This window comes from Squalius cephalus (assembly GCF_949319135.1).
Source record: "Squalius cephalus genome assembly, chromosome: 10".
Taxonomy (NCBI): domain Eukaryota; kingdom Metazoa; phylum Chordata; class Actinopteri; order Cypriniformes; family Leuciscidae; genus Squalius; species Squalius cephalus.
Genome location: NC_137131.1, coordinates 9246637 through 9267076, shown reverse-complemented (window position 1 = coordinate 9267076; position 20440 = coordinate 9246637). Strand labels below are relative to the sequence as shown.

At 37.0% G+C, this 20440-nt stretch overlaps 1 protein-coding gene across 3 annotated transcripts in view; it reads left to right on the top strand.

The window, feature by feature from the left end:
• Positions 1 to 1914: 1914 nt before the first annotated feature.
• sema3fa (sema domain, immunoglobulin domain (Ig), short basic domain, secreted, (semaphorin) 3Fa) overlaps positions 1915 to 20440 on the top strand; it is a 64495-nt gene continuing 45969 nt past the window's right edge. Inside the window, exons 1-2 of one of the 3 annotated variants that reach the window (XM_079884520.1) lie at positions 1915 to 1981; positions 18520 to 18689. In XM_079884520.1, the coding sequence (XP_079740646.1) occupies positions 18560 to 18689 (130 nt within the window). In that variant the 5' untranslated portion in view covers positions 1915 to 1981; positions 18520 to 18559. Of the gene's footprint in view, positions 1982 to 17165; positions 17699 to 18519; positions 18690 to 20440 lie in introns of those variants that run through there. The other 2 variants (XM_079884519.1, XM_079884521.1) reach the window with 2 other exon arrangements.

Sequence of the window (20440 nt, the reverse complement as noted above, 5' to 3'; positions counted from 1 at the left end):
TTTTTTGTTGTTGTTTTTTAAAAAAAAATGTCACAGTGCTGTTTTCTATGTACTAAAACATAAATGGTAACCAGGGACAAAAAAGTAATAATTATATATTACTTATAGCCTATATTTTTAGGTCTTTTGAAGCCACATGATGATTGTGTGAGGAATAGATTAAATTGACTGTTCGCAAAGACCCGCCCCCTTTAGTTACTGTTGCTATGTCCGACAAGCCACGCCGCTCTCACGCCACACCATGTTCTCACGCAGTGAAAAATACATTGCGGAGCAAAAAGGGCAGTGACAACGCGTTGACAGACAGAACACACCAGGTTACTTTTGATATGAATCAAAGTCTCAACTTTCAAATTTGGTAATTTTTTTAAAAAGAAATTTAAACAATAAATACCGTTTTGTGGCTCTTTAATGTGTCTAACAGATCGCTGTAGAGCCTCAGTTAAAGCTGCTCGTGAACCAATTATCTCTTCCTTTTAGTTAATTTATAGCATCAAATAAACATGAATAAACATAAGAAGGAATGTTGTTTTAACCGCGGTAAGACGTCAGTACACACCGTTTTGCAAGTTCAAATCCTCCAACGTTAATCTACTAACTCTCCTGACTGCTTTGTCAGACAAAAATGGCAGATGGCGGATTATGATTGGTCAGATCGCCTGTCAATCAAACTCCCTGCGAAGGGTCAATTGAAGATGTTATTCACAAAAATTTCCTTTTTAATGTATAGAAAACAGCAGCTTGGACATACAAGTCATACAGGTTTTGAATGACATGACGGTGAGTAAATTATGACAAAATGTTGGGTACGTTATTAATAATTTGCAAATGGATTTTAAATTATGTTAGCTATTAAAAAATTAATAGTTGGATCCTTAAAGTTTCTATATTGCTATTTGCGCTCATTACTACAAAGTGTGCTGAAACTATGTTAATAATAATTCTGAGACATTAAATGTTGGGTAGGCAAGTTTCGAAGAGGCTAGCTATAGCGAGCTAGCTTTAAAAGCATAAGATCCCTTCAGAGCGTCTCCAAAGCCACACCTCCTTCAAAACACATGAATGTTTATAGCTGGGGGCAAACAAAAGAGTCACGAGAGACGGCGTTAAATTACCTCAAACCTCAAAGCATATAACATAAACAACAAAGAGCACTGACTGCTGCAGATTCATTTTGGCGTTGAAAGTGTTGCCATTGAAATGCATAAATTTGAGTCACGGGTTTGCATCTCTTCCAAATTGCGGTAGTTATGGCGTGAACACAGCATAAGCTCATTGTTTTGGATCAGGAGGAATTGTAAAAGGTGGTTGCGGTGCTCGGTGACTGGCGTCTGTCTAACTCTGCACAGCATGAAACACACTGATGACGTGTGATGTCTGTGTAAGCAGGTGTGCGGATGTATATACATACGTTGACAGGCAGGTAGTAGGACATCGTATCATTACATTCAGACCGAATTCAATTATTTGACGAACATTTTATGGTCCTACGCCTTCCACAGACGATATATATGTATACATATAAATACATTTAGACCACTTAACTTAGTGATTGCTATCAGGATGTAAAGAGACTTTAAACAAGCATAACAAAAAAAAATTCTGGAACAAATCACCAACCCTGCTTTTAATAATGCAAAGCAGGAGACTTTTGGTCTTGAATTGAGGTCTTGAATGGGTCCCGTTAACCAGTATTTACTCTTCACCCATCATGCACTATTCATTAAAATACTCATCCCTCTGTCTCTATGGTAACACAATTCTCTGAGATGCTGCTTAGAGAGTGTGAGATGGAGTGTGTTTGTATATGTGTATTTCTTTGTGTGTGTGTGTGTTAATTGTACTTGTGCTCATTTTCTGAATGTCTGTGACAGATTATCACAGATGGAACATGTTGGACGTCACCTTAAGCAAGCCTGAAGCATTTCCTTTACATAACAGTCACTCTTGGCTGTTTCACTGAATAATTCATCACAGACAGGTGAGACTCGCCCTTCTCTTCATCTCTTCAGTCCTTCTTCTTTTCTTCTCATTGGGGTTTCATCTATTCAGGGAAACCTCAGGTGCTTACATTTAGTGATGATACCCTCTATGAGGCAGTTATATATGAACAAATGATTGATGGTGTCTCTACAAGGTAAAGTGAAAGGTACTTTGCCAGAAATCATGCCCACATTTAAAAATTAAGCTATGAATAAACTAGTGTGTATCCTTAAAGTGCATTGGTCATATCAGTGGGTAGTCAGCACATTAAAGCCATAACTTGGTAATGGGAATAATTGAAAGTCTGCAAACTGTGCTAAGCAATAACAGCTTTTGTGTGTGTGTGTGTGTGTGGTCTGTAGTGTGACAAAGCTCGTTTTGTTCAGCGTGACCAGTCTTAACAAGCATGGCAGGCCTGATGGACACTACAATCTCATAAACGTGGTCTAGAGGTCAGCATTCACATTTGAAAGGATCAGGAACAGCTGTTGAAAACAAACAAACAAGAATAGGCATATTTCTGAAATAATCTTTCTTCATATTGTTTATCAGGAGTTATTTGGTCTGTTATATGGTTTTTATGTGCACATAAAAAGTTTTTATGCAAACTTTATGGGGAATTCACAACAGGTGTGTATGCGTATAAAATTGTTCTATGATTTGTCCAGATTATTCTAAACAAGGGAGCATAGTAATTAACATAATGCACACCCAAACCATCTACATATGGGGGCTTTCCGCACAACCTCTCCTGCCATTCATCGCTGCAAACATATTCTTACACTATAAGATGTGCTCTTTAGCAGCTATTCCACCGTTGGGCCAAACCGTACTTGTTGCTTAACAGTTCCAAGAGCTCTTTGGAATGTAAAACCAATGCATCAATCATTGCCTTTACAGACATATAAGATGTAAATAGCAACCGTGTAATGGAGAATGATGAGATATTTATTTTAATTAATTGTATTATTAACTTGGTTTACATCACTCAAATAGACAGCTACAGAGAAATTGATAGCCAGGAAACAGACAAATGACCAACGAAGTAGCAATGTCACTTAACAATCCTCAACTGGGCAATCCTCAACTGAAACACAATAAACACCTTTTAATATAGGGCTAGAATGTATGGGATTGTGTTTCAGTCATTAGTCAGCTTTTTTTATGCAGATCCTGTCCCAGATAGAGTTACTGAATAACACACATCATGTTTGCTACTCTAAAATAAGTACAAGATTTTAGGCTCACTTAATTGTTTCATTTATACTGTGTATGATAGATAATTTTATACATTTATACTAACAAAATATATATAATTAGATTATTATATTATATTTTTAAATAAAAAAAAATATATATTTATAGTTAAAATATAATGTATACTGATCATTACAGTGTTAGTGTAATAATGATCATATACATTATTACTATTATTATTATTATCAATAAATTTTATTCAACATTTAGGCTGCTGATCATATTCCATACTAGATATATATGGTTTCATCCCCATGGATGAAAGATTTCGAATTTTTCCCATTTTACATTGTCAAACTATCCAAAGTAACTTTCCACATGCTGTTGTAATGCTACTTTATGTTCAGAATGTGCTTTGCCGCTGTGGATAAAGTCGTGTTAAATGGTCCCAGTTGGGTCACGGGCATTAACACATGCAGGTGCACATATGTTCAATACCAGCCATCGGCACAGACCTGTCAACTCTCTCTCAGGCTGAGGTTTAAACCTCCTGGTGCTGCATTAATATTGAAAGGACCCCCCTCTGCAGTTGGTCACATGCTAAACTCCTCAGATATAAAGCCAAAGGGTGACATGCCCCACTCCCCAACCAATCCCCTCGCACTATCCCGTATACTGCAGATTAGGGCGCCAAGGCTGATGAGGTTCCCGTGGCTCCATCACGACAGCTGGGGTTTTAGGAGCAATCAGTTGTCTTCCTCTAGTCACCTGGGCTCAAAATTTCAAGTTTGAAAGTCTCAATTAAATAATCTGAACTAAAATAAAAACAAATAAATTATAATTGTCCATTACAATCACAAAAAAATTTCAATATGATAGGTTAATTTGCATGATTAACTGTACTAAAGCATAACCTGCGTATAACATTTATTATCAAAGTATCCAAACTGATAACAACCTGAATGCCACAGTGGGAAATGCACACTATTAATTCACATTTGAATTGAACTTGATTAGATTTTAGGTTCATTGCAATTAGCTGTTTTCGAGGTCAGTGAGCTAGTGATTGATAATTTATCATTTATTTTCCCTATACTTAAATTGTAGGTAACGCTAGAAAACTTCTAGAAAGTTTTTTTTTTGCAGAATTTGAACAACCATTTTTTTTTTTTTCACACACTCTGTCACTTCTGTTTTTATTAAGTTTCTTTGCTAAACTGGCTGATCTATAATATTGGATTTGTCTCAGCTCCATTTAACATTTGATCCACACATTTTTTTATATCCAACTGTTTCCAGATTTGTTTAAGGCAACAGAGAAAATCTGGGGGGAAAAATCTGCCTATTCCCTGTAAACAATGTATGAAATGAAGTCTTTAATTATAACATTGATTGTGTTTACATGTATCAAGAATCAGCTCAGTATAAAAACCTGTCAACTTAAGTCAAAATTAATTTTGAAATTGACATGTTTTTCTCTGGTTTTGACATAAAACCAAGCACATATGCACATAAGACGTGCATATTCTGAAAAAGAAAAAAGAAAAAAAAAACACCGGAATGCCTGGAAAGGAGAGTGATATTTGGGGTAGTGGACAACAGTCTTTATCCGGAAATGGATTTAAAATATTTATGGCTTTTACTTGAGAAAAGTACACAGTTTAAGGTGTTTACATGATCTTACATGTTGGGTTATTAACCATAATCGGTATAAGATCGTGCATGCAAACATGCTCATTGAAATGTTGGGAGGATGTTCTTGCTTTTAAGATCCCACATCTGTGCTTTGTTTCTCAAACATCCATGCCGCAGATGGTCAGATGGCTGTATTTCAGGCTAGACAAATGTTTCATAACACCTTTTTTAGGCTGTGGTATGTATAATGTATATTGCCATGCTGCTAATGGGGCAGAAGTCTGCTATGACGCTAGTGAGGGCTAATGGGAGTTGACAGCAGAGAGCTGCCTGATGTCCTCAGTGGCCAAGAGCAGTCGGCTCACATTTACACTGATGACAGCTGATTAGAGGAGCACCAACCTCTGACTGACAGAGAAACACAGAGAAAGAGGGAGAGAGACATCGATAGTTCTTTGATTTCTTCATGAGTGATTCATTTTCATGTTGGAGCATCAGTTTTAATCAACACCGCGGCGCTGCATGTTCCTCTCTGCAGTTTGAAGCCGGTGAAAAATAACCGCAAGCTACATAGTGCATGTGGAATGAGCACAAATATTTTTATTCATCTCTCTTTTTTTTTATCATGGTCTTTAAGCTCAAACTCAGTATTTGCATGTAATTACTTAAGGCTGTGAATGAATTAATCCTAATCATTGCAGTTATTGCACTGAATTGTAATTACGGTGTCTTTTACAGATAAAAGCTGGTATGATGTGTATAAAACACACCTTAATTTACCTGCAATTCATTAAAATCTCTCTCTCTCTCTCTCTCTCTCTCTCTCTCTCTCACTCACACACACACACACACACACACACACACACATTCTTCTAAACGTCTGTTATCAGCTTCAGTTCATAGGCAGGTCCTATCAGTGTTTCATATTTCCCATAGTGCTGTTTGAGACCTGACAGAATAAAATCCCCCAGGCCCATGAGCAGAGGTATCAGACATGCACACACAAATATACACACACACACAATAGTTAAAGAGGTATGTGAAGGCTTGGCAGTGCACAGACTAGCAATTTATCTCAGCGCCACGATCAAACAGAATGACTATAAAGAAAGATAATTAAGTATTAAGACGAATGTGGTAGAGAATACTTAAGATAGTCTTGTGTTTTTTGTTTCAGTTCATGTTCATCTTAGCTCTCGAGAGAGTCTGAACTAAGGCTAAAAAAACGTATTCAGGATTGGGGGGAACAAATGCAATAATTTTTCATATAATTTGTGCAAAATTCTTATACATCACCCTTAATGTCTGTGGTGTTTACAGTTTTGGTTTAGGCTATAGCCCATTTTCATGGGTGATACAGCCACTGTGAAACCTGTGTCAGGCACTATGAGAAGGCGGCGCCACTCAAAGTATGTAATTTTGGCATTTATGATCATGTGATCATAGGTGGCGCCTCCTCAAGATTCATTTTGAAACTTAACACTAATATTTCTTAAATATTTTTAACAAATGACACTTGACAACAATGACACAACAAGGAGATATGTGATCCTAGGTGGCACATCCTCAAGATTTCATTTTGAAACCTGACGTAATTATTTTTTTAATATAGTTTTTAAAAACTCCAATTGCATCCATCTCATGCACTCAAGGACTATTAGTAGTATTATAATTTTAGATATTTTAATGTTGTTTGTTTGTTTATTTTTACCAAACACAAAAGACTAAACGTTAAAATTAGAATAAATTTGGCAGTTTTAGAACTTTAGCTGATGCGTGAGGTGCATTTCTCGCTTCAGACGTTCTCAATGTTCGTGCTTGTCTTACCTTCCTATTCACCTCCACACACTTACCTCTCTCTCTCTCTCTCTCTCTCTCTCTCTCTCTCTCTCTCTCTCTCTCTCTCTCTCTGAATTGGAATTTTACCAAAAATGGATTGTTTAGCCAAAAATGAAAATTCTGCCATCGTTTAAACCTGTATGACTTTATTTCTTCTGCAGAACACAAAACAGTTATTTTGAAGAATGTTGGGTATATGCCAAACAACATTTGTAGCCCATTGACTTCCATTATATGGGGAAAAATTATGTTCTCAAAATATTATTTCATGTTCCACAGAAGAAGGAAGGACATATCCTGCTTTGGAATCTCGTGAGGGTGAATAAATGATGACAGAAGTTTCATTTTTGTCTGAATTATCCCATTAAATTTGAGTTTTGTTGCTGCAGTATCAAGCTAACATTCCAATTCAGAGAGAGAGAAGTGAGTGTTTGAAGGTGAATAGGAAGGTAAGACAAGCATGAACATTGAGAACGTGTGAAGCGAGAAATGCACCTCACGCATCAGCTAATGCCAAATTAAAGGTGTAAATTAAAGTTCTAGCTGTAAAATACTAAAGAGCACTTGCTGCTTTGAGAGAACTTTGTCAGTGTAACAGCACAGGGCTTGAACAGAACTCTTGGTTGAGGTTTTGGTGTTATAAGAAAACCATTTTTGATCAAAGAAAAACAAATTCCTGTTAATTACTCACTGTTAATCACAATTATGGTTTGACCTGTGGGAGGTGGATGGTTTACCCAGTTTCTCAAGATTTTAATTTGTGATTGACATCTTGCTGTCTATCAAAGCCTGACCTGCACACCTATTTTAATGAGCTCCATACCATGATGGTTATCACAAATAAAGACCATATGCATGTATTCAGTCATACACAGTCGTCTTTAAAGAGATTTTTCACCCATGTCACTTTAAACCTGTTTGACTGATTTTTTTTCCATTGAGCACAAAAGGATATTCTGTATATATATTTATTATAAAACATAAAAAAAAAATTTGACCAATCCGGAACTTTTGAATGGTATGTGTATAATACACACTACCATTCAAAAGTTCCGGATTGGTCAATTTGTTTTTGCATCTCTTACGTAAACCAAGGCAGCATTTATTTGATCAAAAATGCAATAAAAACAGTAACATTATGAAATATTATTACAGATTAATTTATGTTTCTATTTTAATATATTTTAATTCATTCCTGTGATGCAAGGCTGAATTTTCAGCGTCCTTACTCCAGTCTCAGTGTCACATGATCCTTCAGAAATCATTCTAATAAGCAGATTGGTGCTCAATATTGATATCAATATTGAAAATGGTTGCTTAATATTTTTTGTGAAAACCATTATACTTTTTTCAGCATTCTCTGATGTAAAAAAAAAAAAACCCAGCTTTTATTTGAAATAGAATTTTTTAGCAACGGCATAACTGTCACATTTGAAAAATATTTCTGACCCCAAACTTTTGAATGGTATGTTTGTACTGTATGTTTTAAACATTGACTATGAATTGTTATATTAGTGGGCAGGATTTATGAACAATGATTAGTTGTGTGTGTGTTTATAATGTCACCTCATCAGTCAAATGCTCATCAGTGTAAAATGCCGTGTCTCATTAGTACCTCATTTGTCTGATTGAAAATTAGCATGTCAAGTTGAGAGTGCTTTCTCACCCCCCAGTAGCGTCTTACCTGTGCTTTATGCACACACTGTCTTATGACTCTGTGCTAGTGGATGGATTTAATTTAAGATGCAAACTCAGTTTAAAAGAGAACTGATCATTATAACTAAATATTTATGATGCAGAGTGGCATTGCTACCAAGCTTCCCCCTGCATATACCGGTGAGAGTAATGAGCAAGAGGTCACATGAGGTTACAGTTCTTGAACTTTTCAGCTCATGCAGCAGAAATGTTGCTCAGGTATGGAGGTTTTAATTGACTCATTTTGGAAAAAGGTCTCCAGGTTAACCATTCGAATAATTTTGTTCCCGCTGAATTAGCTTTTTTGAAGATCATATTATAATATGCTTTGTGAAAAGGATACACATACAATATGCATGTTAGTGCAGAGGTTACACATTTAATTGGAGGGTACATTCTCTATATGTCTGGGGAAAGATAAACATGTTTCATATTTTCTTAAATTGTTTTAGTATCATATTATGTTTTGATAATTTGATCATTTTGTTACAGGCATTTAGTAAAAGAAAAGCGTTCTGATGGCTTCCATTGTTTTTGTTTTCTCAAAAAAGTGCGTTTGATTGTTTAAATTGTTGTAAACCTGCAAACTTATACTTTTCAGTACTTTTTAAATGAATTCAAGAATACTTTTACAATACACTCTTAAAAATAAAGTTTTTATTTGCATTGATTGTTCCATGAAGGACCTTTAACATTAATGCGACCTTTCCATTGCACAAAAGGTTCTTATAGTAAGAAAAGTTTCTTTACATTAAGAAAAAAAAAATGGCTCTTTTAAGAACTGCTCACCGAAAGGTTCTTTGGGGAACCAAAAAATTGTTCTTCAATGGAATTGCTGCGAAAAACCTCTTTGGAACCATTTTTAAGAGCGTACATACAGTTTCTAATTATGTCAATTCTACTATAATTTGTTTCAGAGGCAATAAATTATGGTAACATTTGGTAACTTTTGAATCAATGGTGAATTGAATATTTGTAAGTGGTGCTTAAAAATTGAGCACTCACTCAAAGGACTAATAATACTAAAAAATGGAAATGGTAAAGCAGCTTCTTATTCAAAGTAAGCCGGATCAAGGCAGTTCACCAGATTTAATCTTTAAAGGAAACAACCAAGTGTTATTTGGCTTTTAAACAAGAATAATGGCTGCTATCATATGTTTCTTTGACAGGCCCTGCAGTGAGGTTTATATAGATCCATAGCTGTGGAAATCCAGGCTTGGGTTTTGTTACTTAAGGAGGGTAATGATGTAGAGCACACTGCAACCAATCACAAACATTCCTCAAGGATTAATAAAAGGGCAGCTGTGACATCACTGTAAGATCAGAGCCACATGTTGTGTTTTTTGGCGTTTAATCCGAACCACAGTGAGCTTGCACATGCACCAGATACCCCATACAGGGCACTGACATCTGGGTAAGATATAGCATGTCTCTTGAAAACATACATCCTATTGGAAATTCCTGGAGCAGATGTGTGAAGGTAGTTGTGCTGGTTATCACATTAAACGACACTGCCATATAAAACTACTTCTATTCTTATCAACTCACATTTGTTGTGTTATACATCATCTTATATCATGGAGTTATGTAATCTTTCAGGGATTCAGATGCTTCTTAAGTCACTTTAAAAGCTGTGACGTATGAATGTTACCCTTGTACTGAATGACATGCTGTTGAACAACTTCATGCTTTTTTGATTCTTTGACTCAAACATGCAATGAAGAACCAAGAGGGGCATGAGAACATATTTTGTGCTTTTTGTCTTTAAATATTGTGTATTTGTTTTTCATGTGACCCTGAAAACATTTATTCATTTAGCATATGCTTTTATCCAAAGCGAGGTGCAAATGGGAAAAGCACAAAAAAAATCAGATGAGCAACAGTATTAGTTATACCACAGTACCAGAATAGTACACAGATAGAGGTAAGAAGTAAAATTGCTGAAGAAAAGAAAAGAGAAAAATGCCCCCCCCCCCCCCCCCCCCCAAAAAAAATCTTTAAACGCACAAATTGGATCAATTAGTCAAAAGAATGCAAAGAAAATTGCATGAAAACCTATGTTATTCTGAGCTTTTATGGCATTTATGACATGCTTATCCTCATGTCCACAACATGAAGGATTAACTGTTATTAATTCAGGGGGATTTAAACATGTTCAGATGTAGCTCAGTGATTCAGGGCTTTAGTCGCTCTCGCTGCCCTAAATCAGGGCAACTCTGCAAATGTCAGCGTCTCTGACCATAGACTACTGCACTGATGAGTCATTAAACAGCCTATTCATGAATTAATTTAGAAAAATTAGGAAATGTATCATGATTGCCACAAAAATATTATGTTCTCATCATTGATAATAATCAGAAATATTTCTTGAAATTTCAAGAAACAATGTCATAGGTTTGGAATGACATGAGAGCAAATAAAAAGATGACGGAATTATAATTTCTGTGGGATCCATTCCTTTAAATGGGAAGGTTGTAGCTTACATAGACAGTTCATACGAAGACAAGATTGTACTCTTTTGTATCCAGCAGACTTCAATAATGGATCTCAAGTCTGCGGTGACCCACATCAGTAGTTCCTGCTTTTTCCTCCTGCATTTCTCATCGTTTTCATCTAATCCCAAGTGAATTAGATCTTGTAAGTCCAGTTCTTGGATCATTCTTTTCCATCCCCTAAAAAGACTCACACAACCATGTTTTTCTTGTTCTGAAACCATCACCTCCACTTCAGTAGAATCCTTCATGTCTTCAGCCCATTTCCTTGGTCACTAGAGCATTGGATTTTGTATATTCAGTACATAGTTCAGATTTGGAGCATGTCTCCGCAGCGTTCACCGGGCTAGTCGTCCAAATAGGGGCCGTCTGTGGTTTTCTGGGGCGGCAAGTAGGAGTTTGAGGTGGGTTTTATTCAGCCAACTCTGACAGGATGATGATTACACAACCCTGCTGGCCAAGGGTTGTGAGGAAAGAGGCTCTTTCAGACGGGGGGCCATTTGAAAATGAAACCATTGTTGTTATTCGTGGGACACCTCAGTTTGTAACAGCCATAATTAGATCCATATGTGACCAGTGAAGCTTAGTTTCAGCCCTGGGAACAAGGAAAATCCAGTGACACTCAGTCTGTTGTTACTGTATTTACTGTAAAAGAGATAGTTGGTCACTTTAAAAAAAAAAAAATCAAAAGCCAGCATGAAAACCACAGACAAAACATTATTAAAATATGACTGCTTTTCTGAGGTGACAAATCGGAAACATGCGTAAGCCTTCAGTTCAACTTTCTCTCTCTTTCAAACCATATTATGTTGGTTGCATCAGTTCAGGATCTGGAAAAGATCAAGCACAAGCAGGCTATCATCTTTTAAGCTACTTGTTCCAAAGATTGACAGATTGATCTTTCAGGCAAAGCAGCCTGTCTTTCCATAACTCACAGCAGATTCGATAATGCTAGCCTGCTAAAAAGACCAGATTTATGATGGTTGATGCTGGTTTGGTGCTGCTAACCAACAAAAATGCCGGTCAACAAGCATGGTCTTTTTTTTGGTTAGAACAAAATTTTTCGGTGGTAATGTTTTTAATATAATTTTGAGTCATTTTTGACAATTTGTAAATACAACAAAACATGTTTGTGTTCATTAAATAAAATCAGTTTACAATTGCATGAACAATTGAACAAGCATTCAAAACTAACTGGTTAAAATGCTAATTTCTAGTACAAACACTGCGAAGGTAACAACCCATATATGTTCTCATGAATATGCAAATGTAAATTAAATAGCCAGCATTGATGTTAAGTGAACTTCTTTGGAAACCATGTTGCTGAACTATACCGGTAATCTAAATTGTCCTCAAAACACAACAGCTAATTTGTTTAGAATCAAGCAGTCTTTTGTCAGCATGGGGATAAAAGCAGCAGTTTCTATAGTTGTTTGGAGGGATAGATTCAGTCTACTGACGTCTCTCCGCTCTTTGCTGTAGGTATATGACTTGCAGGCAAACACGACTATCTCTTTCTCATTTAAATGCTAATGAACAGTAGGCTGGACTCCTGAGAGTGGTGGTGGAGGCTGTGCATTTTTAATGTCTTATCTCAAAGGTAAAAGGTAGCAGCTCCTGTGCCGTGACTGAGGGGTGAGTACATGATCAGTCATTACATGCACCAGAGCTGATCTGACCTGTGTGTGTGTGTGTGTGTGTGTGTGTGTGTGTGAGCAAACATGCTTATTCCTGCAGGCATGTCTTGAAAGAAATTAGGCAAAACAAAGCACAGGTATTTATGAACATGATTAAGTGTACGTGCTTGTGTGTGTGTGTGTGTGTGTGTGTGCGTGTGTGTCTTTTTGTGAACATGCATGAATCAACTCTGTTAGCTTTAAAAAGGTATGTATGTGTGTGTGTGTATTTTTGTTTTTTAATAAAATATTTTAATTTAAAGATTTTTTTTATTTTTAAAGCACAAAGTCCGCTCTAAAGGGAGTTATTCTCTATATCGGTAAGCACTGTTTCTGAACACCCTGAAACGGCTCAATGGTAGTCTTGTAGACTTTTTCCAGGGAACGTACATGTCACAGTATTCCTCATTTAAATAAGTCCTGCCCAATATGCAAACAAAGGGGTTATTATGGTAAGGGGGGTGACATGTCTGAAACACGCTTGAAACGGTTGACCAATCACAACACACTGGTGCAGTAGACCAATCAGCGCACATTTGATTTTTCGGAAGGAGGGGCTTCAAAGACACCGAAACTAAGCATTGTTAGCCACCTATGGTCGCAAGTTCCATAGAATTGTGTTGGTAACAACGGAATTTGCGACCATAGTTGGCTTTGGGAAACGCACCCCAGGTCGTTACAGACAGATTGGGTAGAGAAGTGCTGCAACAATGTAAAATGTGTGGAAAATAATGTATTTTTTTTCTCGAAATGGCATACTGGCGCAATGGATGTGGGGGGGTGTGGCGCAATGGATAAGACACTTGCCTTTGGTGTGAGAGACCCGGGTTCGAATCCACTGTGAGACACCAATGTGTCCCTGAGCAAGACACTTAACCCCTAGTTGCTCCAGAGGCGTGCGACCTCTGACATATATATAGCAATTGTAAGTCGCTTTGGATAAAAGCGTCAGCTAAATGAATAAATGTAAATGTAATGTAAATGTACTGTATAGTAGGTACTACATTTGGTTTTAAACTTCAGGATTGTTAAAAAATATGTTCTATATACTATGAATGTGTGTAGTATGAATGAAGTTGGCACCGCCATGTGATCTAAACAGTCAGTTTTGCCGCTTCATTTCTATTCACAAATCCTCTCCCTTAGCCTCATGGGAAAGTAAGGTGTGGATGCGCACTTCAGAATCTCTCCGTAAATAGTAGCTCACATACTATTTTTCACCTACTATAGGCCTTATGTAGCCCCACCCCTTTTCAGCGCTGTGCTCGTTGTGTTGTGTCTTCCGGATTGAATTTCCACAGCATGAAAGTAAGATCTTACGGATTTATGAATGAGCCGCTCATTTTAATATCTTCACGGTCTACTGATACTTTGTTATGAGTAGTACTTTGCTATTTGCAAACATTACAATGCTCATGATAACTTTCGTTAACTCTACAATAAGTAAATCCACTTCAGCTAATTACTCTTCGACAGTGAAAACGGAAGTTCAAACACAGTATCCTAAAGATGGCTGCGCGCTTGTTTCTCTGGCGCATAAGGTCTACATAGTATGGAAGTAGGTATATTTGGATCCAGGGATTATCTTTGTCATAGGGGAAATACATCCCCAACTCGGTAGACTACTTTCCCTTGACCTCCATCTTTGAAGTCACTACAAAGGAATTATGCCATTTCCTCCATTTCCTCTTCTCCTTGATTTTAAGTGATAAGTGTTTTTCCATTCTACTATAATGCACTTCACATGATCCATCCATTTCCAGAAGTTTTTAACTATTATCAAAGATAAATTTGGAGGAGGCCATGTCTCCCACTAATAATATTCCATACGGTCAATTCTGGATACTCCATACAAATCCCAAGACATCTGCCTCGTTTTGAATGTCATTTTGATTTGATCTAAATTACCCAGCATCTGGTTGTACAATCATGTTAGTTGACGATAATCATAAATGAGATTATGAGGCGTAAAAAGAACTGCAAAAATCATTCAGATAATTAAAAGGTAGGGATAACCATACAGTATGTTAAGGTTACAGGCCTGCAGCTATAAATTACATGGAAATATTTGCATATAGATAATGGAAAATGATATGAACTTGAGTGGCCAGTTTTGAATACTGAGCAAATAATTTGGGTTTGAGTTGATCGCACTAAATTAAAACTTTACAGAACAGACCACACATAAATCACACTTAATCCAGTCATCCAGTGTGTATCGCCATGTCCTTTCTAACTTATGAAATTGATTGGAATATACCCGCACACATGAGCCTGTGCTTTGAATGACTGCTGATGCAGAGATAATGAGATGCTTTACTGAGCTACGAGTGGTAATTGCCTTGGCTTGGTGTGTGAAAATCAAGGCCATTCCGTGTCTCTGTGTCATTGTCGTCCTGGATCACACCTGTTATCTGTCTGCTTGAGCCAACTGCAACCAGACACTTATAGTTCACACACTCTCACTTACAGTACTCTGCTTAATCATTTCTGTTTAATTGTGTCATATTCAATGATATTGTTGTGTGCTACATTTGGTCGTCATTGCTGAGGCTTTTAAAATCCAGTCATTTTGGCTATCGAGACTTCAGACTTTCTGTCTGTTTCCTTTAGTGCACAAACACACGCTTCGCTAGAAGACAGTCAGGTGTTGAAAGGATGAAATATCTCAATATCTGTCTATCTTGATCTGTGCTTCTTCACTGGCCTCATCAGACAGACAGAAAGAGAGCTTGCACACACATTCCAGTTTCAAAGAGAAATATTGCAGAGATTCATCAGTTATCACAAAAAGAAAACTATGTGACTGATCTGAAATCCAGCCCATATATTTCATTGTTTTAAAGAGCAGTTTCTTTTTAATATCATATCACTCAAAACACCAATAAAGACAGACTGCATATAAATTGCTATATTGGGTCAGATCATTGCAACACTGACTGCCCTTCCACTATAAATTGCTCTCATTCTCACTTTCTGACACACACACACACACACACACACACACACACACACACACACACACACACACACACACACACACACACACACACACACACACACACAGGCTTTCCACTTAATGATTTTCACATTTCGCAAGTCATTTTCCCTGCTCTTAAACACAACCCTCAAGAAAGAAACTTTCTGCATTTTTAAATTTACAAAAAAACATCATTTAGTATGATTTATAAGCTGTTTTCCTCATGGGGACAAAAAAAGGTCCCCACAAAAATGCATGGCATTTCTATGCTACGTCTTTACTATCCTAACGTAGGGAATACCTGAACCACACACACACACACACAAAAGCACTAAAACCATAAAAGAAAATAAGTAAATGTAATTCACAAATCCGTCATTGAGCATTCTTAATTAAAGGTTTGTGTATTGTGGTTTGGATGTTTATTTTGCAATTCAGCCATTTATTTGATGAATAACCCTAACTGGCATTTCTGTGGTCAGGCAATGGCTGCTTTGCGCAAACTTGGTGCAACATCAGGTTGCGCTTTTCTTTTTTTGCACGAATACTGAGACACAAGCATGCAAGTCCACATTGCACTATGACCCCATGGTTATACTGTGCCTGTGTGAAACTGCACAGATGAACAAATTTACAACAATCATCCTTCTGCACTGCCATTTTTACATAAAAGTCTCAACAAATCTAATAATCCTTATGTGTTCTGCACTAACATGTCATTCTCACTCTACTTCTGTCTCCTTAGGGCAGATTTCATACTTTGTGTAATTTATTCTATGAAATCAAATTGTGAAAAATTGCATTTACTGATTCTCTGCAAAACAAAGAAGGCTATCGTGGATTGAGCCCTCGACTCTTTCACAGCACTGAATAGCAACAAACATCTGTTTGTTGTCATGCACTGTAAAATCAAAGCACTGTAAAATCAACTTAAAATGTTGCAGATTTATGTTGCTAATGAGAATCTCTGAACCTATATATATATATGCAACAGAAGACTTATGACTTATATTTTTGTAAAAGGTATTAACATCAATGTTTCTTTCAAATAACGTTTAAAGGAAACGTATAACGTACATTAACATGGCAGCATACTGCATCCACCAATTGACATTGCTCTTTGACCTGAATGTTTTTTGACGTACCAACAACCGCGAAAATCATTTAACTGAACAACTTTCTCTGTAGCACTTAACATTTTAAAATACTTATCTGGCTCAGAGTTTCCTTGGCTCCTCAGCTTGTGTGGCCTGATGGGATAGCAACGTATCCACTGGTTGCACACTTCAGGATCAGGTAGGCTACTGTTTCATGAATACTCATTTGACTTAGGCCTATTGCTTTTTGCATGCTATATAGTACAGGCGCATATAGGGCCCATATGCTCAATGCTGGAGGTGAAACAATCTTCTTTTGTAATTTAGTTTTTCTCCATCAGGATTCACTAAAAATATTTTTTTTGATCACCATACACTTTTGCAGAAAATGCGTTCTCCATAAGAGGTGCGTTGTATCATAAGTTTTTAATAAATATAGATATTTATTAGCCTAATTATACACATTGCTTCCTTTCTTTTCAGAACAATGCAATGAAATTGTTGTCTTTTATCTCCAAATAACAGCTACTGTTTTGAACGCGTGTAGCGCGTGGGCGTCGCCCAGGGTGATAGAGAGAGCGCGAGGCGAGCGCACGCGAGAGTCGTTCGCATGTTTACGTGTGATTTAGTGGAGATAAGCGTAGCACCCCCATTACTAACATGTCTCATGATTTTGTTTTGGTTTCGCCACATGTATTTGCATTGCCTAATTGCGTTCAAAACATAAATGGGTGTTACTTTTAAGGTAAGTCTCCGCCCAGGGGGAGTAGCAGCGCTCCATCCACCTGCCAGACTACTTCAGCAGCAGACAGTCAGTGGACCTGAAGCGCGCGTTGCTGCTGCTGCTGGTGCTGCTGCGTGGGCAAAAATACACGAGACGGGTTTAAAAACTCCGGTCGAGAGGGGATACTTGCACTTCATTTGAACTGACACGGAATCAGTATAATGAATTAGTTTAAAGGAGCAACTACTTTGTGGACACGTGTATGCATTTACTTTTGACTGGACGCATTGCTTTTTGTTTCTGTACGTTTTCTTTGCGCTGGATTGTAAATGGTTTGTACGGTTGGACACACAGGGTCGTTTTTGACGGACGTTTTGTAGGTGAGTTCTGCGTTAATTTCAGTTTATTTTAAGATAAACATGTATTTTATGCTTCACGTCACATACATCATAAGTACTTGTTTGTACAGAAGATCAGCAGCACAGTTGTTATCCAAATGTTTTTGTTTTTTTTATATATAGGCTACATTATTTTTAAGAGGATCAGTCCATTACACGCTACTGAAATCTGATGGAAACTATCTATTTTGAAAGGTTTATTGAGACATGTTTTTCTGAAAATGGAAATGACAATGCTATTGATCGTTGAAGTTCATTTGCAAGTCATATTATTAGCTCCATAATGGATCTATTTGATTTGTTTGGAAGGAATGAAAAAAGCTTTAGTTGTGACAGAGATCAGCCGCTGTAAAACCGATATTTCACTGATTAGGCTATTTATTTAAAGTAATTAAAAATATATATTAATTATTATTATTATTATTAATATTTTACTGCTTTTTGGCACAGTTTACTAAATGGTCATTGTACCGTTACTACAACAAAAACCATAACGTGCATTATGAATATTTTAATAAGTCAATTATTACAAAGTGAAAGGTTTCCACAAAGAATTTGAAATAATATCTTACCAATTATCAGTAGACTCAATGTTAAGGAACCGATAACCAATCGAGTAGAAATGTGTAAATATCTGGGAATAAAAATCACTCAAACTTATCTCTATTAAGAATTTTCATTTGCTACCATTGAACTAGAAGAAATGTAAAATTGAAATCATGAATATATGAGGAACTCTTTCAGCTCATTTATATCTGTCTAATGTTGATCCTCACCCCCTTCCTCCCTCCCCTCTCATGCAGGACCGAATAAATCTCTTGTGGGTCTTTGGATAAAGTGATCATGCAGGGAGTCGGGACTTTGGTGCTGGGGACCCTTCTGGTCTCTGCGTTCTCAGCTGTCTCGGTCCACAGCAGCCCTTTGTCTTCCCTGCCACCCGCCTCTGTTCCACGAGTCTTCCTGTCCTTCAAAGGTAAGATGCATTTCTGTTGTCTTTGCTCTGACTGTCTCACACTGTTGCTCTGTGGATGCTTACAGCCCCTGCTGGAGATGGCATCCACTGCTTTCCTGTTCAAATGAATATAGAAATAAATAAATAAACAAACAACTGCAATTGATATGATATAGATTGCATGGGAAATATGCGTTATTATTTTTGTCCTCAGTGTTTCCAGGAAACCCGAGTCTCATAATGTTAACTTTCAGTGCATTTTTAATGCGCTTCTATTCTATTGTCGTATTAGGCAATATGTTTTTTTTATTTGTGCTTTGTGGGAATCTCTTCAGTTTTGTGCTGAGCAAGCTACTTCCCTTCTTATGTTACATGTCTATTTCACCTTTCTAATTCAAGGAGTTTTCACAGTCTGCTGCCTGAACTAATTTTACTTTCTGTTGCCCGTTATTGTGTTTCTTTAATTGGTTTTTCGAACACTCTTTGGGATTGAGCATGTCTACCAGAAAGGACCTAAATTCAGAATTTGCACAACTGTGAGGTTAACCCTTGCTGGGGGAATTGGATTTCATGTTGGGTTTGTGCACAGCTCTTGGTTGGCTAAGCAATGCAATTAGTTTTTAGTTCTGAAACAGTATTTCCCATGGGATTTTCTGGACTGTTTTTTCCCCCTGAATATCCATGTTCTTGGTAGCAGCCCATTTTCCAGGACTACGCATCAATGATTTCTTATAATAGTTCAGTTTTATTGTTATTTTATGCTCAGGAATCGCAATTGAAAGGTAATATTTGCTTGTAAGCTTAAACTATATGTTTACAGTCTTTCCTCCAAAATGGAATACTGATACTGTATATGATATTGGTATGGTTGGTTTCCCAGGACCTTTTGCCTAATCTTAGTGTACTTCTGTCAGTCAACATTGACACTGGCCACTCTTGACTGCCAAAATATACACTGGAGACATACTACATGCATGCACAGGATAGGATATTCCAACTTACAATATGAAAAAAAAAAAAGAAAGATCTATGAGTGTTCTGGAGATTATCAAAACACAGTGCAACTAAAGATGAAATTAAAGATCTAGTCTGCTTTATGTAAGACGTAGTGGAGGACCTTTGGATGGATTATAGTTTTTAGTTTTGGCTACTTCTGCTCCCCTGTCCAAAAGCTTTGACCAAACACTTGGATCATGTTCCTCCCCTGAACGTCTTGTGAAGACGGCTACATTTGTTTAGGACTTATACTCACTAAACATTCTGTTCTCTCCCACAAACAGCTTCAAGCTTAGTGGGATCTTGTTTTGGTTTCGTACTTGGGATGTGTCATTAGAAAATCATTAATGATGGCTAACCAAAATCCAGGCTTTCTTTGTAATTGCCTGCCTCTGTGCCTGCACTCTTTGAGACACACAAAACATTCTGTTTTATATCCCTCTCAGTTGCTTAAATGTGACTATTTGAGCAATGAGGTCATCATCTGTTCGCTGTTGTAACAGGGTTCTGCGCCATTCATGATTGCATTGAAAATGGCTTAAATTCCGTTTCATTCTTGAAACAAACTAAACAGGGTGCAACTGCAGTTTGAATTAAGGAAGTAGAAATAAAATGGATTAAAATTCAAGGAAATTAATAGAACTAATTTGATCAAAGTTTTCATAGACAAATTTGAATGTTGGCTTCGAAAATGGTTGGTTTGAATGTTAAGAAAAAGCCTTGAAGTTTGAAGGGTTGTAGGTCTTAAGGTGAGATGGATGGATGGAAAGATAGAT